Source organism: Cucurbita pepo, chromosome LG01, assembly GCF_002806865.2.
Source record: "Cucurbita pepo subsp. pepo cultivar mu-cu-16 chromosome LG01, ASM280686v2, whole genome shotgun sequence".
Taxonomy (NCBI): Eukaryota; Viridiplantae; Streptophyta; class Magnoliopsida; order Cucurbitales; family Cucurbitaceae; genus Cucurbita; species Cucurbita pepo.
Genome location: NC_036638.1, coordinates 19,307,019 through 19,325,808, shown reverse-complemented (window position 1 = coordinate 19,325,808; position 18,790 = coordinate 19,307,019). Strand labels below are relative to the sequence as shown.

General features: G+C 35.1%; 3 protein-coding genes and 3 non-coding genes across 13 annotated transcripts; 2 read left to right on the top strand and 4 right to left on the bottom strand.

Annotated features, from left to right (window-relative positions):
* Positions 1 to 372: 372 nt before the first annotated feature.
* On the bottom strand, positions 373 to 444 carry TRNAC-GCA. Its single transcript has one exon. It is a non-coding gene; the product is annotated as a tRNA-Cys (tRNA).
* A 179-nt stretch (positions 445 to 623) lies between these two features.
* TRNAC-GCA lies at positions 624 to 695 on the bottom strand. Its single transcript has one exon. It is a non-coding gene; the product is annotated as a tRNA-Cys (tRNA).
* A 377-nt stretch (positions 696 to 1,072) lies between these two features.
* TRNAC-GCA lies at positions 1,073 to 1,144 on the bottom strand. Its single transcript has one exon. It is a non-coding gene; the product is annotated as a tRNA-Cys (tRNA).
* A 1,245-nt stretch (positions 1,145 to 2,389) lies between these two features.
* On the bottom strand, positions 2,390 to 5,463 carry LOC111796365 (actin-depolymerizing factor 2). Its single transcript, XM_023679036.1, has 3 exons — positions 5,295 to 5,463; positions 2,945 to 3,210; positions 2,390 to 2,863 (listed from the first exon to the last, which is right to left on the bottom strand). The coding sequence occupies exons 1-3, from the start codon at positions 5,295 to 5,297 to the stop codon at positions 2,710 to 2,712; spliced, it is 423 nt and encodes a 140-aa protein (XP_023534804.1). The 5' UTR covers positions 5,298 to 5,463; the 3' UTR covers positions 2,390 to 2,709.
* A 475-nt stretch (positions 5,464 to 5,938) lies between these two features.
* Positions 5,939 to 7,479, top strand: LOC111796349 (40S ribosomal protein S15a-1). Its single transcript, XM_023679035.1, has 4 exons — positions 5,939 to 6,068; positions 6,567 to 6,704; positions 6,792 to 6,952; positions 7,060 to 7,479. Exons 2-4 carry the CDS (start codon positions 6,572 to 6,574, stop codon positions 7,156 to 7,158), a joined length of 393 nt encoding a protein of 130 aa, XP_023534803.1. The 5' UTR covers positions 5,939 to 6,068; positions 6,567 to 6,571; the 3' UTR covers positions 7,159 to 7,479.
* A 1,561-nt stretch (positions 7,480 to 9,040) lies between these two features.
* LOC111796263 (WAT1-related protein At2g39510-like) lies at positions 9,041 to 17,950 on the top strand. 8 transcript variants are annotated; one of them, XM_023679029.1, is made up of 14 exons: positions 9,042 to 9,100; positions 9,950 to 10,722; positions 11,126 to 11,253; positions 11,680 to 11,808; positions 11,902 to 12,085; positions 12,844 to 13,140; positions 14,260 to 14,349; positions 15,643 to 15,760; positions 15,857 to 15,919; positions 15,998 to 16,114; positions 16,201 to 16,441; positions 16,525 to 16,686; positions 16,756 to 16,907; positions 17,380 to 17,947. In XM_023679029.1, exons 8-14 carry the CDS (start codon positions 15,645 to 15,647, stop codon positions 17,564 to 17,566), a joined length of 1,038 nt encoding a protein of 345 aa, XP_023534797.1. In that variant the 5' UTR covers positions 9,042 to 9,100; positions 9,950 to 10,722; positions 11,126 to 11,253; positions 11,680 to 11,808; positions 11,902 to 12,085; positions 12,844 to 13,140; positions 14,260 to 14,349; positions 15,643 to 15,644; the 3' UTR covers positions 17,567 to 17,947. The 8 variants fall into 8 exon arrangements, with proteins under 8 accessions (XP_023534802.1, XP_023534797.1, XP_023534796.1 ...); XM_023679028.1 differs by having other exon boundaries at positions 11,052 to 11,253; positions 11,683 to 11,808; XM_023679031.1 differs by having other exon boundaries at positions 11,052 to 11,253; positions 14,271 to 14,349.
* Positions 17,951 to 18,790: the final 840 nt, after the last annotated feature.

Here is an 18,790-nt window from a genome sequence, read left to right as displayed (position 1 = left end):
TTATAATTGTATTAATTCATGATCTAGGCTGTTCATAAATATTAAGGTTATTATTTAATAAAAGACTATTTGTTAGATTTTTTTTTTTTTTTTTTTTTTTTTTTTTTTTTTTTTTTTTTTTTTTTTTTTNTTGTTCTAAAAAATGGGTTGTCCGAGAAAATAAATAAATAGAAAATGCTTACTCTCTCTGTCTCTCTCTATGTCTATATCTTTTGAAATCCCAATCTTAAGTAGTCAACTGGTTATCGACAAACACATCTTTGGTGTGTGAGACACAAATGGTGGTTTGTAGCAACCTTGTGTTAGAAAATTATGGACCCCTTGGTTGAGTAAATAAAAAAGAATAATGTGGACGGTGTGCAAAAACATAATAAGGTTCAACCAGGTTTGAACTGGTGACCTCTTGATCTGCAGTCAAATGCTCTACCACTGAGTTATGGACCCTTGATTGATATCAATGTGGCAAAGACTTACCAATGAACTATGGATCCTTGATTGATTGATTAAATAAAAAAGAATCATGTCCATGTGGACATAGTATGCTTACCGCTTGAGCTATGGACCTTTAGTTGATTAAATAAAAAAGAGTCATGTGGATGTGGACGGTGTGCAAAAATATAAAAAGGGCCCAACCGGATTCAAACCGGTGACCTCTTGATCTGCAGTCAAATGCTCTACCGCTGAGCTATGGACCCTTGGTTGATAAAATAAAAAAGAATCATGTTGATGTGGACATACTATGCTTATCAATGAGCTATGGATCCTTGATTGATGAAATAAAAAAGAATCATGTCAATGTGGACGGCGTGCAAAAACATAAAAGGGCCCAACCGATGACCTTTTGATCTGCAGTCAAATGCTCTACCACTGAGCTATGGACCCTTGGTTGATTAAATAAAAAAGAATCATGTCGACGTGGACATACTATGCTTACCAATGAGTGGCCGTGCAAAAACATATGCTCTACCACTGAGCTATAGACCCTTGATTAATTAAATAAAAAAGAATGTCCATCTAGACTATGCTTACCACTGAGAGCCATGTCGATGTGGATGACGTGCAAATACATAAAAGGGCCCAACCGGGTTTGAATCGGTGACCTCTTGATCTGCAATCAAATGCTCTACCACTGAGCTATGGACCCTTGGTTGATTAAATAAGAAAAAACCATGTCAGACATAGTCCGTGCAGGAACATAGAAGGGCCCAACTGGGTTCGAACCAATGACCTCTTGATAAGTCATTGGCTATAAGATAAGAAAAAACCATGTCGATTTAGACAAAATTTGTGCAAGAACATAAAAAGGGTCCAACTGGGTTTGAACCCTCTTGATCTACCGTCAAATGCTTTACCACTTAGCTATAGATCCTAGATCCTTAGTTGATTAAATAAAAAAGAATCAAGTCAATTTGGACATAGTGCAAGACTAAGCCCAATTGGTGAGGCTCAACGGGTTTAGACATAGTGCAAGACTGGGCCCAATGGGACCTCTTGATAAGTCATTGGCTATAAGAACTGCAGCGATCACTAGTCATGGATCCTTGGTTTATTAAATAAAAAAGAACCATGTCGATTTAGATGTAGTCCGTGCAAGAACATAAAAGATCACAACCGAGTTAAAACTAGTGACCTCTTAATCTGAAGTCAAATGCTTGGACATAGTGCAAGAATATAAAACGGTGACCTCTTGAAATGTTCTATCACTGAGTTATGGTTTCTTGGTTTATTAAATAAAAAAGAACCATGTCGATTTAGACGTAGTCAGTGCAAGAACATAAAAAGCCACAGCCAAGTTAAAAATAGTGACCTCTTATCTGCAATCAAATGCAGCTATGGACTCTTGGTTAATTAAATTAAAAAAACTCACATCGATGATGTGGATAGTCCGTGCAAAAACAATATTAAAGGGGCCAACGGGTTCAAACTGGTGACCTCTTGATCTACAGTTAAATGCTCTACCACTGAGCTATAGACCCTTAATTGACATTAAAATAGATAAAACTATTATAATAACAATAAGTAACACATTACTTTAAGTAAATAAATAAGTTTCCAAAAATATTAAAATTCGAAATTTAGAAACGATTTGTTACAAATTATAAATGAATTTACTTGTTTGGATGTTCAGATGGATTTGCTCGGCACATGTATAAATTAGCAATTTTCAAACCAAATCCTAACTAGTTTATTCAAAATTCTAACGGGCATAAAACGTTACGTTAAAAGTTCAATAACTTACTAGACATTAAACGAAACCCATTGAAATAAGCATCCCACCCTTAAATTCATGAACTGGAAGAGATCCACAGAAAACGTATGCCTACACAAGGATATAGCAAGTCATGACACGAAATCATGAAATGATTTGGATAAGAAAATATGGAACACATGAAACTCGAAAATGATTGCTCAAATTATTCCTAGTGGTTCTCTTCATAAAACCAAACTCACATACTCAAACGGGCATTGATCCATATTTACCCTGCATAAGTAATCGGCGGTATAACCCCACAGCCACATTTAAAATATCCAACCAACTAAATCCACGAAAGCCAAAAAAACCAGTCATCCTTACAACTCTTAGGTGAAACTTTTCAAGAACAAGCCAATATCATATAGCATAAAAGCAAGTTTCGAGCCCACAATCTATGAACATTTTACGTAATTAACATCAGCTCTGCATCACAATGACTCGCCGGCCAAATCCTCCTACAAGCCAGACCGACTTCTGATAACATCAAGCCCCATCTCAGTAGGATCAGTTGCTTGTAGCTCCACTTGAATGCCGTCCAACTCCCTCTTGAACCTGTCCTTGGAGCTTGCGTATATCATCTTGCTTCTCACCCTTGATGTATCAGGAGACCTTCAAACATCGCAGTTGGTAGATGATGAGTTAGAATGCAGATTCATAAAATGAGTGAGGAATCGTTTGTAGTAAATTTACCAGGCAATGAATATAATCCTGCTCTTCTGGCAATTCTCTTCAGTCACAAAATCGAAATCATAGACCGCGTATCGGCATTCATCTGCAGGTAGGCTGGCAGCAAAGTCCTCATAACTTTGAGATGGCTTGCCAAGCTTTTCCACCACGACTTGCTTCTGCTTTTCCTCAATCTTGAAAACTATAAAACGGTAGGTTCTTTTTGCCTTCAAATCCAGAAACCTAAGCTTGCAATCATCATGCACAGCCATCCCTGATGCTGCATTTGCCTGTGATAAATTGATTTAGAAATGTAAATTATGAAGTCCTATTTTCTTCAGAAACCCTAATGAACATCCATTAGGATACTATCACCAACGGCTTTAAAGACCCAAAGTCACTCAATGTTTTCCAAGCTTTCAGTTCTTTAAACGAAGAATCTGCCTCAGATTTCCATAGAGAGAAATATGCATCCAAACTAGCCCCCTAGAAATAATCTTTTTCGTTGGTGAAATTTTCAGAAGTCTAATAAGTCTAATCTATATTTTTCAATCTTCGCATGAGTTAATAAGATGAAGTTTTATCTGTACATAATAAATCTTTATTTCCTGCGGAAGTTAACTATATAAAACATCCTTTTCATAATTGAATAAGCTTTTTATTTGATGATAGGCATATCCATTTTTTTTTTCAAGGAAAAACAATGCGGGCCAAAGTTGACTTATAAGGTCTACAGATGTCCCATGAGAACTTTGAGATGGAATGTAAGGGGCTCTGGAGGCCTAGACTTCAAATCATTCCCCTACTCTTCATGATACACCAGTCCTTGTCATCAATTGATTTCTTCTTTGAGGATCTTTTCAGCTAATCCTTTTCACTTCGCCATTCTGTGGGGAATAGGGCATAACACTAAACATCAATCTCTCACCAAAGTGTTTGGGGAATCCCCTACCAACACGTAGGCTTGGGGATCAAACTTTTGAGCTAGTTTTTTGGTTAGCTCACAATTAACTTCCACTCGAGTTTCCCCTACCAAGGAGTCTTCATCATTGTTGTTAATATCATGTTATTCTAATAAACACTCACATGAAAATCATCTGAACGAACAGAGCCCCCAGAAATCAAGTTCATATAACAATGCACCTGCAAGAGGGATCTGATCCTAGTTTCTTTTTTATAGAAGTTCTATTACAGTATGAACAGCCCTTTGGTAAAACTCCCGACTCTTTTTTTCCTTATTTTATTCTTTTGTAAGAAACCTAACTTTATTACAGTATGATAGGAGTAGGGAGAGAGAAAACCTAACTTTGAGATGGAATGCAGGGGGGATTTAATCCTCTGACCTTTTCTCAATACTCATTTCTTATTGCCATTGTACCCAACAGTGACCCTAGTCTCGAGTGTTTAGGAGAACAATTTTAACCAGCTCCTCCCTGAAACTCTAGAGCCACAAGTTTTAACTCCGAAACAAATCACACCTTCAAATATGATGCTTAGCTCTATAGTCTATGCCAACAAGCGTCCTATCCCCATTTCCTAACAAACACACGCTAATGGTGATGGTGATAAGGGAGAAGCAAACTAAGAAATAAAAGGAAAATCACAAAGGATGAACAACATGAGGGAGAAGAGGGCGACTCATGGACTATCCCAAAGTGAAATAACTTAGATTCATGAAGGAGTTTTGACAATGACCATACCAAAATGAGATGGACCGATGATGATAAACCTATATTTAAATAGTTAAATAGATGTTTTCCTTTCCAATCCAACACCCTTCAGTCTTCTTTTCCAACTTCGTCAATAGAAGGTTTCCAAATTATATAAATTTGTGATAAATCATCATACACTTTCAGGTAACACAATGCAAAATATCTCAATATAAGAATTATATCCATCAACAAAAATACCAATGTTTAAACCACTGAGATGAAGCAAACATCTCATAATTATCATCATTAACGGGCAGGGGAAAATATTAAAAATAATAATAAACTAAAGGATTTAAAGTGAAGTCACAACACAAGGTCCCAGTGAAAACAGGGATCAATGTACGAGAATGTACTAAGTCGATTTACATCAACGGTGGCCAATGCTTTTAGCCACTCGCTAACAATGCATGGTATTCAATATAATCAACAATCTAAGGCCATTGAAACACTAAACAAGCGGACCAAAATGAACAACAAATCAATCGATGCAGCGATTTACAAGGATTCCGTTTCAAAACAGCCAAGAACTCCAAGGATCGAATAGAAAACCATAGAAGAGAAAAATAAACAAACAAATTAAGTAATGGCAAAAAAAGAACAATAATCAACAAAACTAAGCCAGATAAATGAATCGAAAAGGGAAAAGAAGAGGAAAAGCTCACCATTTTTCCGAGAAAGCGAAAGAAAGGGCGAGAAAAGTTGAGAAAATTTAGGGCTTCCACAGACGAGACGATAAAGAAGATAGAAGCGTGAGTGAAGAGAGGAAGACGATGGGATGGGAAACGAGGGCTGTACCGCGGAAGGCCTAAGAGATTCGACTGCTAATATTAAAAAAATAACTAATATATATTATAAATTATAAAATAATAATAATTGTGGAAGCCATTCACCCTGGGGTGGGGGCGATTGATAATATCACCCAGACGGCTAAAAAACCGAACATTCCACCAATTATTTGGCTCCACATAATAGTAGCGGTCGGTATTGTTTGGGTCCCACTACGTGTTGCTAGTGAGTGAAAACTATCCGATTTTCCTTTGGAAAAAATAAATAATTTTGGAAAATACCTTATAATTTATGCATCATTTATGGTAATAAATCATATACTTTTTTGGGGAATTTTTTTTAATTTGCCTCCAATTTATATTTTTCCAAAATTTAAAAATAAAATACCGAAAATTATATTCAAATAAATTCGGGACGAGATATGGGCCTGGGCCTGGGCCCATAATTTGAAGATATACACGTTCGACGCTCGGGCCTAATTGACGAGACCCGGTTCGGAAAGAAGCCGAAAACCAAATCTATTTAATTAAACTTACTATAAATACGTTAGGGTTTCCTGCTTTCTCTCTTCTCTCCGCTTGAACCCTGGAAAGAAGCCCTAGTTCCCGCCCCTACTCGTCGGACTTCTCGAAGTCGCCTCTGCAATTGCCGTAAGTATTTAGAGTCTTTATTCATATCAATGTAGCTTTATATACGCCAAGATTGATCTGCTAGTATATATATTTTTTCATGTTAATCGTCAGGGTACTGAATCAGGAAGTGTTCTGTTTTTCATGATTTATACGCTAGAGAGTGGGAAATTTTTGCTGTTTCACTTTTAAAGTTCGAATTCTGCGAGTTTATGACTGTTCTGTATTTTTTGTTTTTGTTTTCGGGTTATAGACACTAGTCAACGCGCCTTTCTCCTTTCTTTACTGATGTAAGGGTTGCTTGGATGCTTGCTGTTTTATTTTATATCATTTTTTTTGGTATGTTTAATGATACTCATTAGAAATATAGGCGGCTGATAGTTTGTTTTTCGTATGTTTGTTGTTAGTTGTTATATATGTTTTTCGGATCTTAGAGAGGCACCTGATAGTTTGTCATGGACGATAATGTGATTTTATAGTCTTTCTTGCATTTCACTTTGGGGATTTTAATATTTGCAGTAACAATGGTTCGCGTGAGTGTTCTGAATGATGCTCTTAAAAGCATGTATAATGCTGAGAAACGTGGGAAGCGCCAGGTCATGATAAGGCCATCTTCTAAAGTTATCATCAAGTTTCTTAATGTCATGCAAAAGCATGGTAAATGTCAAGAAGTTCACACCAGTTCTTTTTATTTGCACCTTAAACCTGCATGACTTTATTTTGTTCTAAATTTCGTTGTTTTAGGATACATTGGTGAGTTTGAGTACGTTGACGATCATAGGTCAGGGAAAATTGTTGTTGAACTGAATGGGAGACTCAACAAATGTGGTGTCATCAGTCCTCGTTTTGATATTGGTGTCAAGGAGATTGAAGGTTGGACTGCACGGTTGCTTCCCTCGAGACAGGTATTCTACTTACTCTGAGACTGCTTATTTAATTAGTATTATGCTTACGATTTATTAGTTTTTGCCTAATCCAAACTTTTATGACAATTATATTCGACTGTTTACAGTTTGGTTTCATTGTGTTGACAACTTCTGCGGGAATCATGGACCACGAAGAGGCCCGAAGAAAGAACGTTGGTGGTAAAGTGCTTGGTTTCTTCTACTAAGCAATATTGTGAGATTGATTTTTCTTTTTTTTTTTCGGTATTTTCAGCACTTTTTGAACTTTAGTGGGAAGCAGTAGTGAGTCCTGTTTTGTTTTATTTGTGCCGTTTTGGTTGGGAGGATACAGGATACCACCTGCATTCTTTTTGAAGACCTTGATATTGTTTAATGAGCCTTTTCTTTTAATCTTCTGGGTTGTTTTTGGTTTGCCCCTTAAACTGAAATTGTTGTAGTAGTTGTCTAGCTCCGGAATTGATTGCAGTTTTCCTGGACCGCAATGATCTTCTTCAACCCATGAATTTGTATGTTGTACAACTTGTTTACGCTTGGTTTCATTATCTACACATCTTGGTGGTTTCATAAACAGTTTTGTTCAACACTTGAGACCCATTTTTCAGAAATAAACCCTAGAAGAGAAAATTTGTAGGCTCCTAGAAACTAGTCTTGTAGTCACCTTGTGGTGGTCAGTTTTGCTAGAATGCTTGATAAAATTTGTAGGCTCCTAGAAACTAGTCTAGTAGACGCGATTTAAAACCGTGAAGCTGACGGAGATATGTAATGGGCAACAACGAACAATATCTAGTAGCGGTAGGTTTGAGTTTTTTTTAGTCCTTGATTGTGGGATTCCTTTCAAGATATGTATAGGCCAATTCCTATATAAAAACCAGAAGCTATGTGTAGGTTGTTTGGTTTGAATTTGAAGTTGAGGATTAAATTCTTCTATTTACACGTTAAATTAAAAGAATTTGCCATTTGCTGACCATTCGGTTCCATAATTTGCCTTTGATACAAAGCATGAGATTGCAGTGAAGGTGTTAAGTAGGTCTTCCATCTCTGTTTGCGATTTGGATGTGATCATTTCTTAATTAAGAAACCCAATGTTTCAGCAACAAGAAAGTTAGTTTAGGTAAGTTAGAAACAAAAGAAGGTAAACGATTTTCATCATTTGTAGAACTGGAATATAGAGTCCTCCGGATTGTCTACAATGGCAACTGTTTAATTGCTTCCATTCCACGAGTTTGGAAGTTCGAAAAAGCGTTCATGAAATGTTATTGTTGTTGCTGATGTTCAAGAAACAAAGGATTGAGCCATGGTCATCTATGATCATGTTAATAACGATTGAATCAAGTTTACTTGAAATGACATTATATTAACAATATGCACGCCAAATACACCTTATACTTAGGTGATTGAGTCATACAACTATGCAAAAGTATATGTGGCCGAGTTAAATATAGTTCAAATATCATATTTTTTTGTCGAAAGTTAAAGCTTTTAAATCCTCACTTTTCATCTATGTTTGAGCTTCACTTTTCATCTATGTTTGAGCTTAAGAAAAATTAGATTTATAAAATATGTTTGTATCAATGTTGCAAGAACGATAACGGAGGGAATATTTTAGCTATTAAAAAGTATTAATATAAGACGATTTTTGTTGATTTGTTAACAAAAATTTAATCAGTTAATACACATTCGATTAAGAGGTCAAACGGTTGAATGGAAGTTTATAAAATTTTATATCAAAGGGTAAATTTTATCTTTAAATTTAAATTTATTTATTTATGTTTATAGTTCAATTCATTATTTTAAATAAATGACGTTAAATATTATAAAAAATAGGGGAGTACTAATAATTCAAACTTCTAATATGTCACTATAATATTAGAATATGACTTAATCCTTCTCATATTGAAATTAAATAATGTTTTTTATTTAAATATGGATCATGAGTTTTAAATCATAGAAGTTGAACTACAATCGCCTTAATTTATTAAATTGAGTTTGCATTTAAATTTTATGATGCTTCTGAAAGTTAACAAGGATGCGTATATTAACTTTCGCGCGTTCCTGAATCCTGACATTGGGATTTGTTAAAACTCCATTAAAGTTTTAACAGGATATCACTGCACAAAAAGGAAAATGTCATTTGCTCATCGCTCTCTGGTAATCCTTCTTCCACTTCTCTTCTTTTTTCGTCACAGATTCTTACAGTTGCACGTTTCTTTTTTCTGGTGGTTGGCGAATTTCTCGTTCGCGATTCGGAGTTTATCTATGCATTTCAACGTTTTTTGATTTCTGTTAACTTGTTCTGAGGTTTTTCACTCTTCCTGATGCTATATTATTGTGGAATTCCATTACGAGAACCTTGTTTTTGTCGAATGTTTGTTTGTTTGTTTGTTAACTTGTTATTCTCAGCGTGTTACATGTTCGTCTTCGATCCGGTCCTTTTTGTTTGTTCGTGTTTTGAATGCATTGCAATCTGATGAACTCAACTTTTTCCAGACGGTTGCAGTAATTGTTTGTTCTTTTGTGTTCGTTCTGTTTCTGGTTTTATAGAGCTAATAGACTAATTTTCTAATTAGCTAGTTTTTACGACGTTACTTTGGCAGGAGTGTTTTACAACCTGCAGAATAGTTTCTTCTGAACATCGTTTCATTATATCTTGATGCGAGAGTTCTTTTAGGAGTCTACAGATTATAGTTTATAGTTTATACTCCTTTCTAATTCTGTTTTGTTTAACTTTTATTATTTCTATAAATGATTGTAGTGCTCAATTTTTCTGCAGTGGGAGGAAGATCGTTCTGTTTTAGTTCACTACTTTGTCGTTCATGTTATTTTTTGTAAATCTTATTTGTCATTTCCCCCCCTCTTTTCAGCGTCTTAATTTGTTATTGTTTATGAGTTTTTTCGAACACAAATTTCTAGAATGTCATTCTTTTATATTTAGTTGCGTGTTCTTCTTCTTGCTGTTTTATTTGATTCTCTAATCCTAAGCTTTTGCTTTCTCATTAGTGAGAGAGGAATGATGGGTATCTTTGGGTATTAGCTCCAAGAAGTTCAGATTTGACTCATTTTTCTGATAAACTAGTACGCAAACTTTGAGGAGGTTTAGAGAAAACTCTGCTGTAGCAAAACTTGCCATTAATGGAAGCATATTGCCGAGGATCATATGTTGGGAGATCAAGGATCAGTACATCTCAAAATCGATACTCCGATTCCACACTTCTTAAATCAAGAGCTAAAGGCTCTCCAGGCCCACGTCTTGTTCCGCTTTCTAGGCTTACTGATAGCTTCTTAGATATAACTAACAGTGTCTACTTGGAGGAAGTTCAAAGAGCTTGGGATGCTGATACTACTAGTGTTGATGAGTCATGGGATAGTTTCTCAAGAGAGTATGCGTTTATTGTTGATTGTGGGAGTATATCAGGTTAATGGTCACATGAAATCCAAGTTGGATCCCTTGGGATTGGAAGAAAGGAAAATTCCTGATGAGTTGGACCTTGCACATAATGGATTCTCGGAAGCTGATCTTGATCGGGATTTTTTTTGGGGGATGTGGAAAATGTCCGGATTTCTGTCTGAGAGCCGTCCCACTCAGACCCTCAGATCCGTTTTGATCCGTCTTGAGCATGTATATAGTTAGTGAAAGGTAACCATGCCAGACTAAGTAGACAGAATGTTGAAAGAGGCACCTTCAGCCATAGACACACAGTTCTTCAGCCATAGACACACAGTTCTTCAGCCATAGACACACAGTACTGTCCTCTTGATCATGTTATCAACAGGTAATGGAAAAGATATTTACATATTTCACAAGCCATTTCTTTTGCGTTTCCATTTATCATCGATGACAATGCTCCTGCCTGATGCTCCATTTTTGAGCTTGACTTGTGGCTGAAATATGTTCATTGCTTGTTGTGATGGAATGAATACCAAGAAATTCTTGCCTTGTGATTTTGTTTATTGCACTATAGACTTTTACATTACTATGATAGCACTAAAGAGTATTGTCCTACCGGGGGATATCCTTCTCGTTGTATTCTTGGTTTATGCATTTTGTAAATTTCCTAGCGCTAGTTTGCTGGCCTTTCTCACATTCCAATCCTGTCTGCAGCTCTCTTTCAAGTTTGGCGTTCTTGGATTTGAGTTGGTTATTTAATGGATAACCCCAACGCAATGGTAATGTAGGAAGCTCAATTTGGTGATTATGCTTATGGGGCTCAGGTATATTTGATCAGTTCTTAATTAGAGGAGAATCAAAGTGGCTGCGACAAACAGGACTTGTGGTGATGGCAAGATTGGAGCGTTTTCTTCAGGTATTTCGTTAAAGAATTTCCTTTCCTCTTTACTTCCAGATCAGCACAATCTCTATCCATATTTTTTCTTTCTACTTTACTATTGCGATTGTTGTGAGAATCACCTTCTTTTATGTATGAAAGGTTAACTTGGTGCTTGTGACCTTCCAATATTTTTAATTGTTTTACCCTTTCTAATTATATAAAAGTCTGTTGTGCTTCCCCTCTCTCCTTTTCAGTTGGCAATTGGCTTGCTGAGTCACTGAAATTTTATGTTCTTCGTGGTTAAAATAGTGCCCTGAGATTTTTCGTTTTGGAGTTCTGAAAAATTAGCTTATCTTTTATTACCTCATTGGTGTATTCTTAATTAGGAACCTGCATTTTGGGAGTTGAGTTGGTTTAATTTGGATATTTGGCTGATATAGATTTCATTGAACATTGTGCCAGAAGAGTGATGACAACCCTTTGCTTACACCTGAGATGGATCCTACTCTTAGGAAGCAAATCCAAGAATGCAATTGGCAAGTTGTGAATGCTTCAACTTCAGTTAATTACTTCGATGTTCTGAGGCGTCAAGTGAGTTAATTAATAAGTTATTAAAAAAATTCAAATTTTCTTGAATTGACTTGTTCAGCAGAATCTTTATTCAATTTTACGCTCTATCTCCAGATTCACAGGGAACTTTGAAAACCTCTCATTGTGATGTCTCCCCAGAAACCTTCTTCATCATAAAGATTGTAGATACAATCTATCTTAGTTTGATGATGTAAGAAACCACTCAGGTTTTGACAAGTATGGGACTAGATTAAGCGCCTTATCAAGGACCAAAATCTGCACTCTGATCGTCAAGAAGGTAACAGGCGGCTGATACTTTGCTCTGGGAAGGCATGCTACATATTTGATGCTTATTTACTTTCAAGTCTTACTCATTGGCTTCTAATCGTTGGTAACTTCTAAAGGGAAAAAAGTTACTTCCTTGTTGAAAACACAGACAAATGGTGACTCCAATATACATCTTAGTTGGAAACTGAGACTTACATTAGTAGTTCTTCAGTGTGACCCTATCACGTCTCCCATTGAAGTCCCTCCGAATTCCTTTAGTAAGCAATTCACAACAAATCCAACGATTAAATGTAAACATTATATTGTCCTAAAACCTGTAGTTTCTATGCATTTTTTCTGCATATGTTTCTGTTGAGTAACTTGTTATGGGAGGCTGTATGCAGTCTCGGTGCATTCTGCTCAATGCAATAAAATTAATGATCAACGTAAATTTGTTAGAAAATAATTCTCACTCTTGGCCGTTCTCACCAAAAGTTATAATTTGTATCTGCTGTTCGGATTTCTTGACAAACAAAAATTATATTCTCATATTCTGATTTGCATCTGCTGTTTGGATACTACAACTTCTTTAATCTCTCATATTCTTGAAAGCAGTGCTGAGGTAAGACTTCTTTTTTTGAATTTATTTTGCAGATGCAGACCCACTTCCATTACTTAATGTTGTTTTTCATGCACTTTATCAGGGCTATCTGTCGTTTTCATCCACACAAAATACCTACCTGTTAATTGTAATGGGATGATTTGATAATGATGTTTTGTTATCTACAGGTCCATTTAGAGAGTCTGAGATGGATTGCAATTATAAAGGCCTTCTACGCTTTCATCAGAATTGGAATTTCCACAGAATGCCTGAGGAATCACACGTCCCCTTGTGGAAGCTGAGAGGGATTGCATTTTTAATTTTCAATGCTCATATTTTCATTTTCTCCTCTCTTTAATTAGGTGATAAATGGAAATGAACTGTATCTGTTCTCTTATTATATTGATTTTTGACTTCGCCAGAAATTTCTGATTCCACAGCGGCACTTTCTCCACTCAAAGGCTAATTTGGGATCAACTTGCACTGTAAGTATAAAGAATCTTCATGTCTGTAATATTTATGTTCTCACACTAAGCCAAAAGGAAAATTGCTTGCTTCACTGTAGAAGATGATCTTTCACTTCACCTATTGTTCTGCTACTGTTCTTTGTTGGGGGGTTTTGGGATCTTATATTGTAGAGTATCCATTTATTTATAGTCTATAATATTGCAGCATCTTGTTTGTTTATTTTTAAACTTCAAAAAAGTTTTATCATGTCACCCAATTTTGAATTATTATTTTATTGAATCAATATCATTGATATGTTTAATGGAATAATGGTCTGACATGTTCGTTCAACTAAGACAATATGAACATGTCATTTCAGTATTTCATTAATATATTATAAAAATGATTTAATAGAAGCATAATTCAATGGCTAGAGATTTAATTGAAACTATCCTAAGTTTTGAGAGTAACTCTTTTCAAAACTCAAATGGACTGAATTTATAATATAGTTTAGTTGATAATATTTATAAAGAGTTTGAACGTGCATGTGATTTTAGACCTTTTTCTGCCCCTTCTGATTTCTAGAGTTTGAGGATTTCGTTGGGATCATTTTGATTGTTTTAAATGATTATTTTTTGTTTTTCTTTTCCTCGCAACTGTTCAAATCTGAAAATTTAAAATTACCGTAGAGATTTTTGGTTTGCTTGTTTGTTTTAGTGCTAAAAGGTTGTACATAGGACTCAATTGTACCAAACCGTTAAAATCTTGGTAAGAGTTTGAACAATAATTTTAAGCCATTAGAAATATTTTTGACTTTACTATTTTTACTTATAAATTTCGTTATTTTGTTTTTGTTTCCTTATGTGTTTTCAAAACTCAACCAAAGTTTTGATTTTTTTTTTTTTTTTTTTTTTTTAAATTTAATTTTTGTTCGTGAAAAATTTGTTAAGAATTTAAATATATTTGAGAAAAAATAAACAAACTGTCTGAATTTAAAAAATAAACTTTGATTAGACCGTGAGGAAATGGATTAGTATGGTTTCTTTAAAATACTATAGTTTTCCACCAAACTATTTGCCCATTTTTATCTTAAAAAATGAGAAATTGCAGGAAATGATGATATAATAAATGAATTTTTTAACAATTTTATTTTAAAGTAGAATTGCAGGAGATAGTGGCAGTGTGGCATATTTTAAAAGTGCAGAAAGAAGTTTCATTTTTGCAGAATATGAGAAAAAGCTAACAAGGTACGAGCGAGTTTATTTTAAAAATTGAGGTTTATCAAATTTTAGGTGGGTTTATCTTAATCATAATATTTGTTAATTTAAAAGTGAACTCAAAATACTTTGAAGTTGATCACTTCAATTATGGTGGCTATTTATTATATAAAATATTAAATTATCCCTATGTTAAATATTATAGGATTATCCTTAAAATATAGAAGAATAAGTTGTCTTTGGTTTCTTTCTTTCATTTTAAATCAAATCAAAATCACTGCAGGTAAAGTTAGGCTATTTAAATGTTATCTTTCACTCTACGGAATCAGATTTAAATTTTTTATGTGATATTTTGTATTAGTACTTATAGTTTTTTATATTAATTTTTTTAAAAGTTTTTTCAACTTTATGTCACATTTATTCTCAATAAGCATCGAATAGCCCGTTATTTTCCATCCACTTTATTACTAGCTATTAAGAAATACCGAAACACGAAATTATTCTCAAAATTATATATTCCTATTGTTCCTATTTGTAATTTTTATTTGAAAAGTTTAATAATTATGCCCCTTCATCACAATCTTGATTGAAAATAAATTTGATATGCACGAACATTTTTAAGAAATTATTTTGAATATCTAGATTATATATGTACTTGTTTTTTTTTTTTTTTTTTTTTTTTTTTTTTTTTTTTTTTTTTTTTTTTTTTTNCATGCAACTTTTTGTCGTAATTATTCTTTGTGGACAGTTGAGGACAACTCAGTAGTTTTAAATATATCGAGCTTCACCTCTTTGTCAAATTCTTATACTTTTACCATTACCCACCATATTCAAATACTTGAACTAGATGTGCTTCTCAAGAACATATCTATCTCCTACAGTGTTTACCACTCTCAACATCACAAAGTTGATTAAAAGGTGATTTTAATATAATACGATTATGATGAACCTTTTTCAACACTACTGTTGGCAAATTTCATTTTGATTCCCTTGTTTAGTTAACTGATAATCTCAACTCAGGATAAATGCTTTATCTAGAAGGATATTGATGATGTGATTTACGAACCAATTCTCCAAAGAAATATAAACTTAAAACAAAGAGGCTATTCCAAGACATTTAATGTTTGATGATGACATAAATCCATTATAAAAAGCATGCTGAAACTTCTGCTTTTGTTGTGAATCTTTCCTATTATCACACACTTAGAGAGAGGGAGAGAGGGAGAGAGAGGGAGAGAGAGGGAGAGATGGGGCAAGAAGGTCAAATGTTTGAGAAGGTAAAGCCATATTTGGGAGCAATTGCACTAAGATTCGCTTCTGCAGGAATGTCTATTATCTCCAAGGCTGCTCTAAACCAAGGAATGAACCAACTTGTTACCATTGTTTATCGTTACTCTATTGGTGCCATTGTTGTTGCTCCTTTTGCCTTTGTCTTGGACAGGTATTATTTTCCTCTCTCTCTCACTCTCTCTCTCTCTCTCTCTTTATGCTATATTTTGTTTAGCCTTTAATCATCATGACCCCATTTCAATGGCAGGAAAATAAGACCAAAGATGACTCTTAGGATCTTCGGCAAGATCCTTCTACTGGGATTGCTCGAGTAAGAATTCGACCGCAATGTGACTATCCTGCATAACTATTATAATACTGAAACTTAAGCTCCATTTCTCTCTCACAGGCCTGTAATAGCTCAGAGCTTGATTTACTCTGGTACTAAATACACCACTGCAACTTTTGCAACTGCCATGTGTAATATTCTTCCTGCCTTTGCGTTTCTAATGGCTTGGATTTGCAGGTACTTATCTGTACACAAACACTTAATACACGCACATACATCCATTTTTTTTGTCTAATTTGTGATCATTATGTTCTGTTTTCAAGAATGGAGAAGGTGAATATTAGAAGATTACGAAGCCAGGCGAAGATTTTAGGCACTTTAGTGACAGTAGGAGGAGCAATGATGATGACTCTTTTAAAAGGACCCATGTTGAATTTGCCTTGGACAAAAGAGAACCACATCCCTCACTCTTACTCCACCCTTGCAAACAAGCAAGAACCTGTTAAGGCTGCCATTGTTATTACCATTTCAAGTATCTGTTCCTCAGCCTTCACCATTCTTCTGGTACAACTCCCTTTTGCCAATTGTTATAGCAATAATTTGTCATAATTGAGAGACTAAAATTCTCGTTCCATTGGTTCTTACAGGCGCATACAATAAGATCATACCCAGCTGAGCTTACACTAACAACTTTCATATGCTTGGCTGGAGCTGTGGAAAGTACTATTTTAGCTTTAGCATTTGAATGGAACAATCCAGCCGCATGGGCCTTACATGCAGATTCCATACTCTTAGCTGCCCTCTATGGTGTAAGTTTTCATTTCTCAACTAAATTTTCTCCTTTAAAACTAAAACTGAAGTCCATATCAATGTTGCAGGGAATAATATCCTCTGGAATTGCTTATTATATCCAAGGAGTGGTGGTGAAGCTAAAAGGACCTGTGTTTGTAACTGCATTCAATCCTCTCAGCATGGTCGTAGTTGCTGTGATAAGTTCATTCATATTTGCCGAGAGACTGCGCTTAGGAAGGTAATCTACCTCCGGAATGACATTTCCTCCTCACTTTTTACTATCTGATATCCTGACCCATGTCTCTTCTGCAATAACAAATATAAAAAGGACACTGTATTCGGTCCCGTGTAGAGAATTGTCGGGAGAGAGTCCCACATTGACTAATTTAAGGAATGATCATGGATTTATAAATAAGGAATACATCTCCATTGGTACGAGACTTTCTGGGAAAGCTCAAAACAAAGCCATAAGATCTTAAGCTCAAAGTGGACAATATCATACCATCGTAGAGATTCGTGATTCCTAACACCCCACCCCACTAATTCGGGTGGTAATTAAGGTTTATTTTATTAAACTTACGTGAAGATTCGTAAGTGTTATTTTGAACCGTATGCCCTTATCCAACCAAGAATTTATTGGGTAGATTTGAGTAGGTAGGCAAATGAAATGGGTTTCTACAAAGAAAAGCACTTAGAAATTTCATTTGCAGGGTTATTGGAGCAGCTGTGATAATTACAGGCCTTTACTTGGTTCTGTGGGGCAAGAGCAAAGATCAACTTCCATTAAAAGTGGGGAATGATGAATTACCAACTTCACACCAAAACTCAGCCACCACAAACCAGCAGCAGCTTCCAAAACCGGATGCCCCAACAGCAGCAAGCAACTCCAGTGCTTGAATTATTGGAACACAGCCCTCCAAAGGAGAAACAATTGATATTATTGGAACTTCCAAGGCATGGTTCCATGAAGCCCAATTGATTCTTTCTTTTTGCAAGAGTTTTATTAGAGATTGAATTAAACTTTTCATTTATTAATCCCATTAATGGCCTATCCAGTCCACTTGATCCCAAGTTTGCAACACTTTTTTAAGAATGAAAATGGATAAGAAATTGCAGTAGCTGGCTGGCTGGCTGTGTTCTAAATCCTAGTCACCTCATATTCCCCACCCTCTTTCTTTATTGAAATATGATGTGGATGCAATTTCACAATGGATATCTAATATGGAAATGGAAATATGAGATGGAATACCATTGCAGCAATAAATATAAATTTTTCTTTCATTAATTATAGACTTTATTAATCTTCTTGCCACCTCAAATATTAATGTCCGCCATTGTCATTTCCTAGTCATCACTGATTCAATAAATTTCTGCCTATGAAGATTTACCCACACTAAATTGACTAAATTGAAGCTAGAGACTCAAGCATGCAAGAACGAATTGACTTAACTCACTTGTCGTTGAAAAGGGAGTGCCGCACAATTGCAAGTTTGCTGCCATCAATAGTGCAATTGTGACAAATGGTATCAGACGAACACGATTCTTCACAATGGTATGATATTGTCCACTGTGAGCATAAGCTCTCATTGCTTTGCTTTGGGGAATCTACTTTGAGCATAAGTTCTATGGCTTTGCAGCTTTGCTTTTGGGTCACTACAATGGAGAGAGTATTCTTTGATTATAAACTCATGATCATTTCCTAAATTAGCCGGTGGACTTTCATCATCCAATACAAAAAAAATTAATAAATCTATTATCTCTTAAGTAATTTTATTTATGTGTGAAGACTCTCCATTCGACACCATTAGATCATTAAAGCTAACTTTCAATTAAAAAATTAGACATTCGAATCTCGCTCGGTTAAGAAAAAAAAATCAGAAAGTATTGAAAAAATGAATTGGATTATTAGGTCAGTTTTTGGTAGTTTGTATTAAAAAAAAATGGTGGGTAGCTGGAGCCACCATTCAAATGGATGAGCATATAGCTTTTGTTTTTGGTAGAGTTCTAAGCTGCTACGAAACTTATATCGACACCATGAAATTTATAGTCATCCATTCAAAAGCAAACATTAAAAATTCAGCCTTATGATTTCTTTTTCTTGTGTGTTCTTATATTTTATCA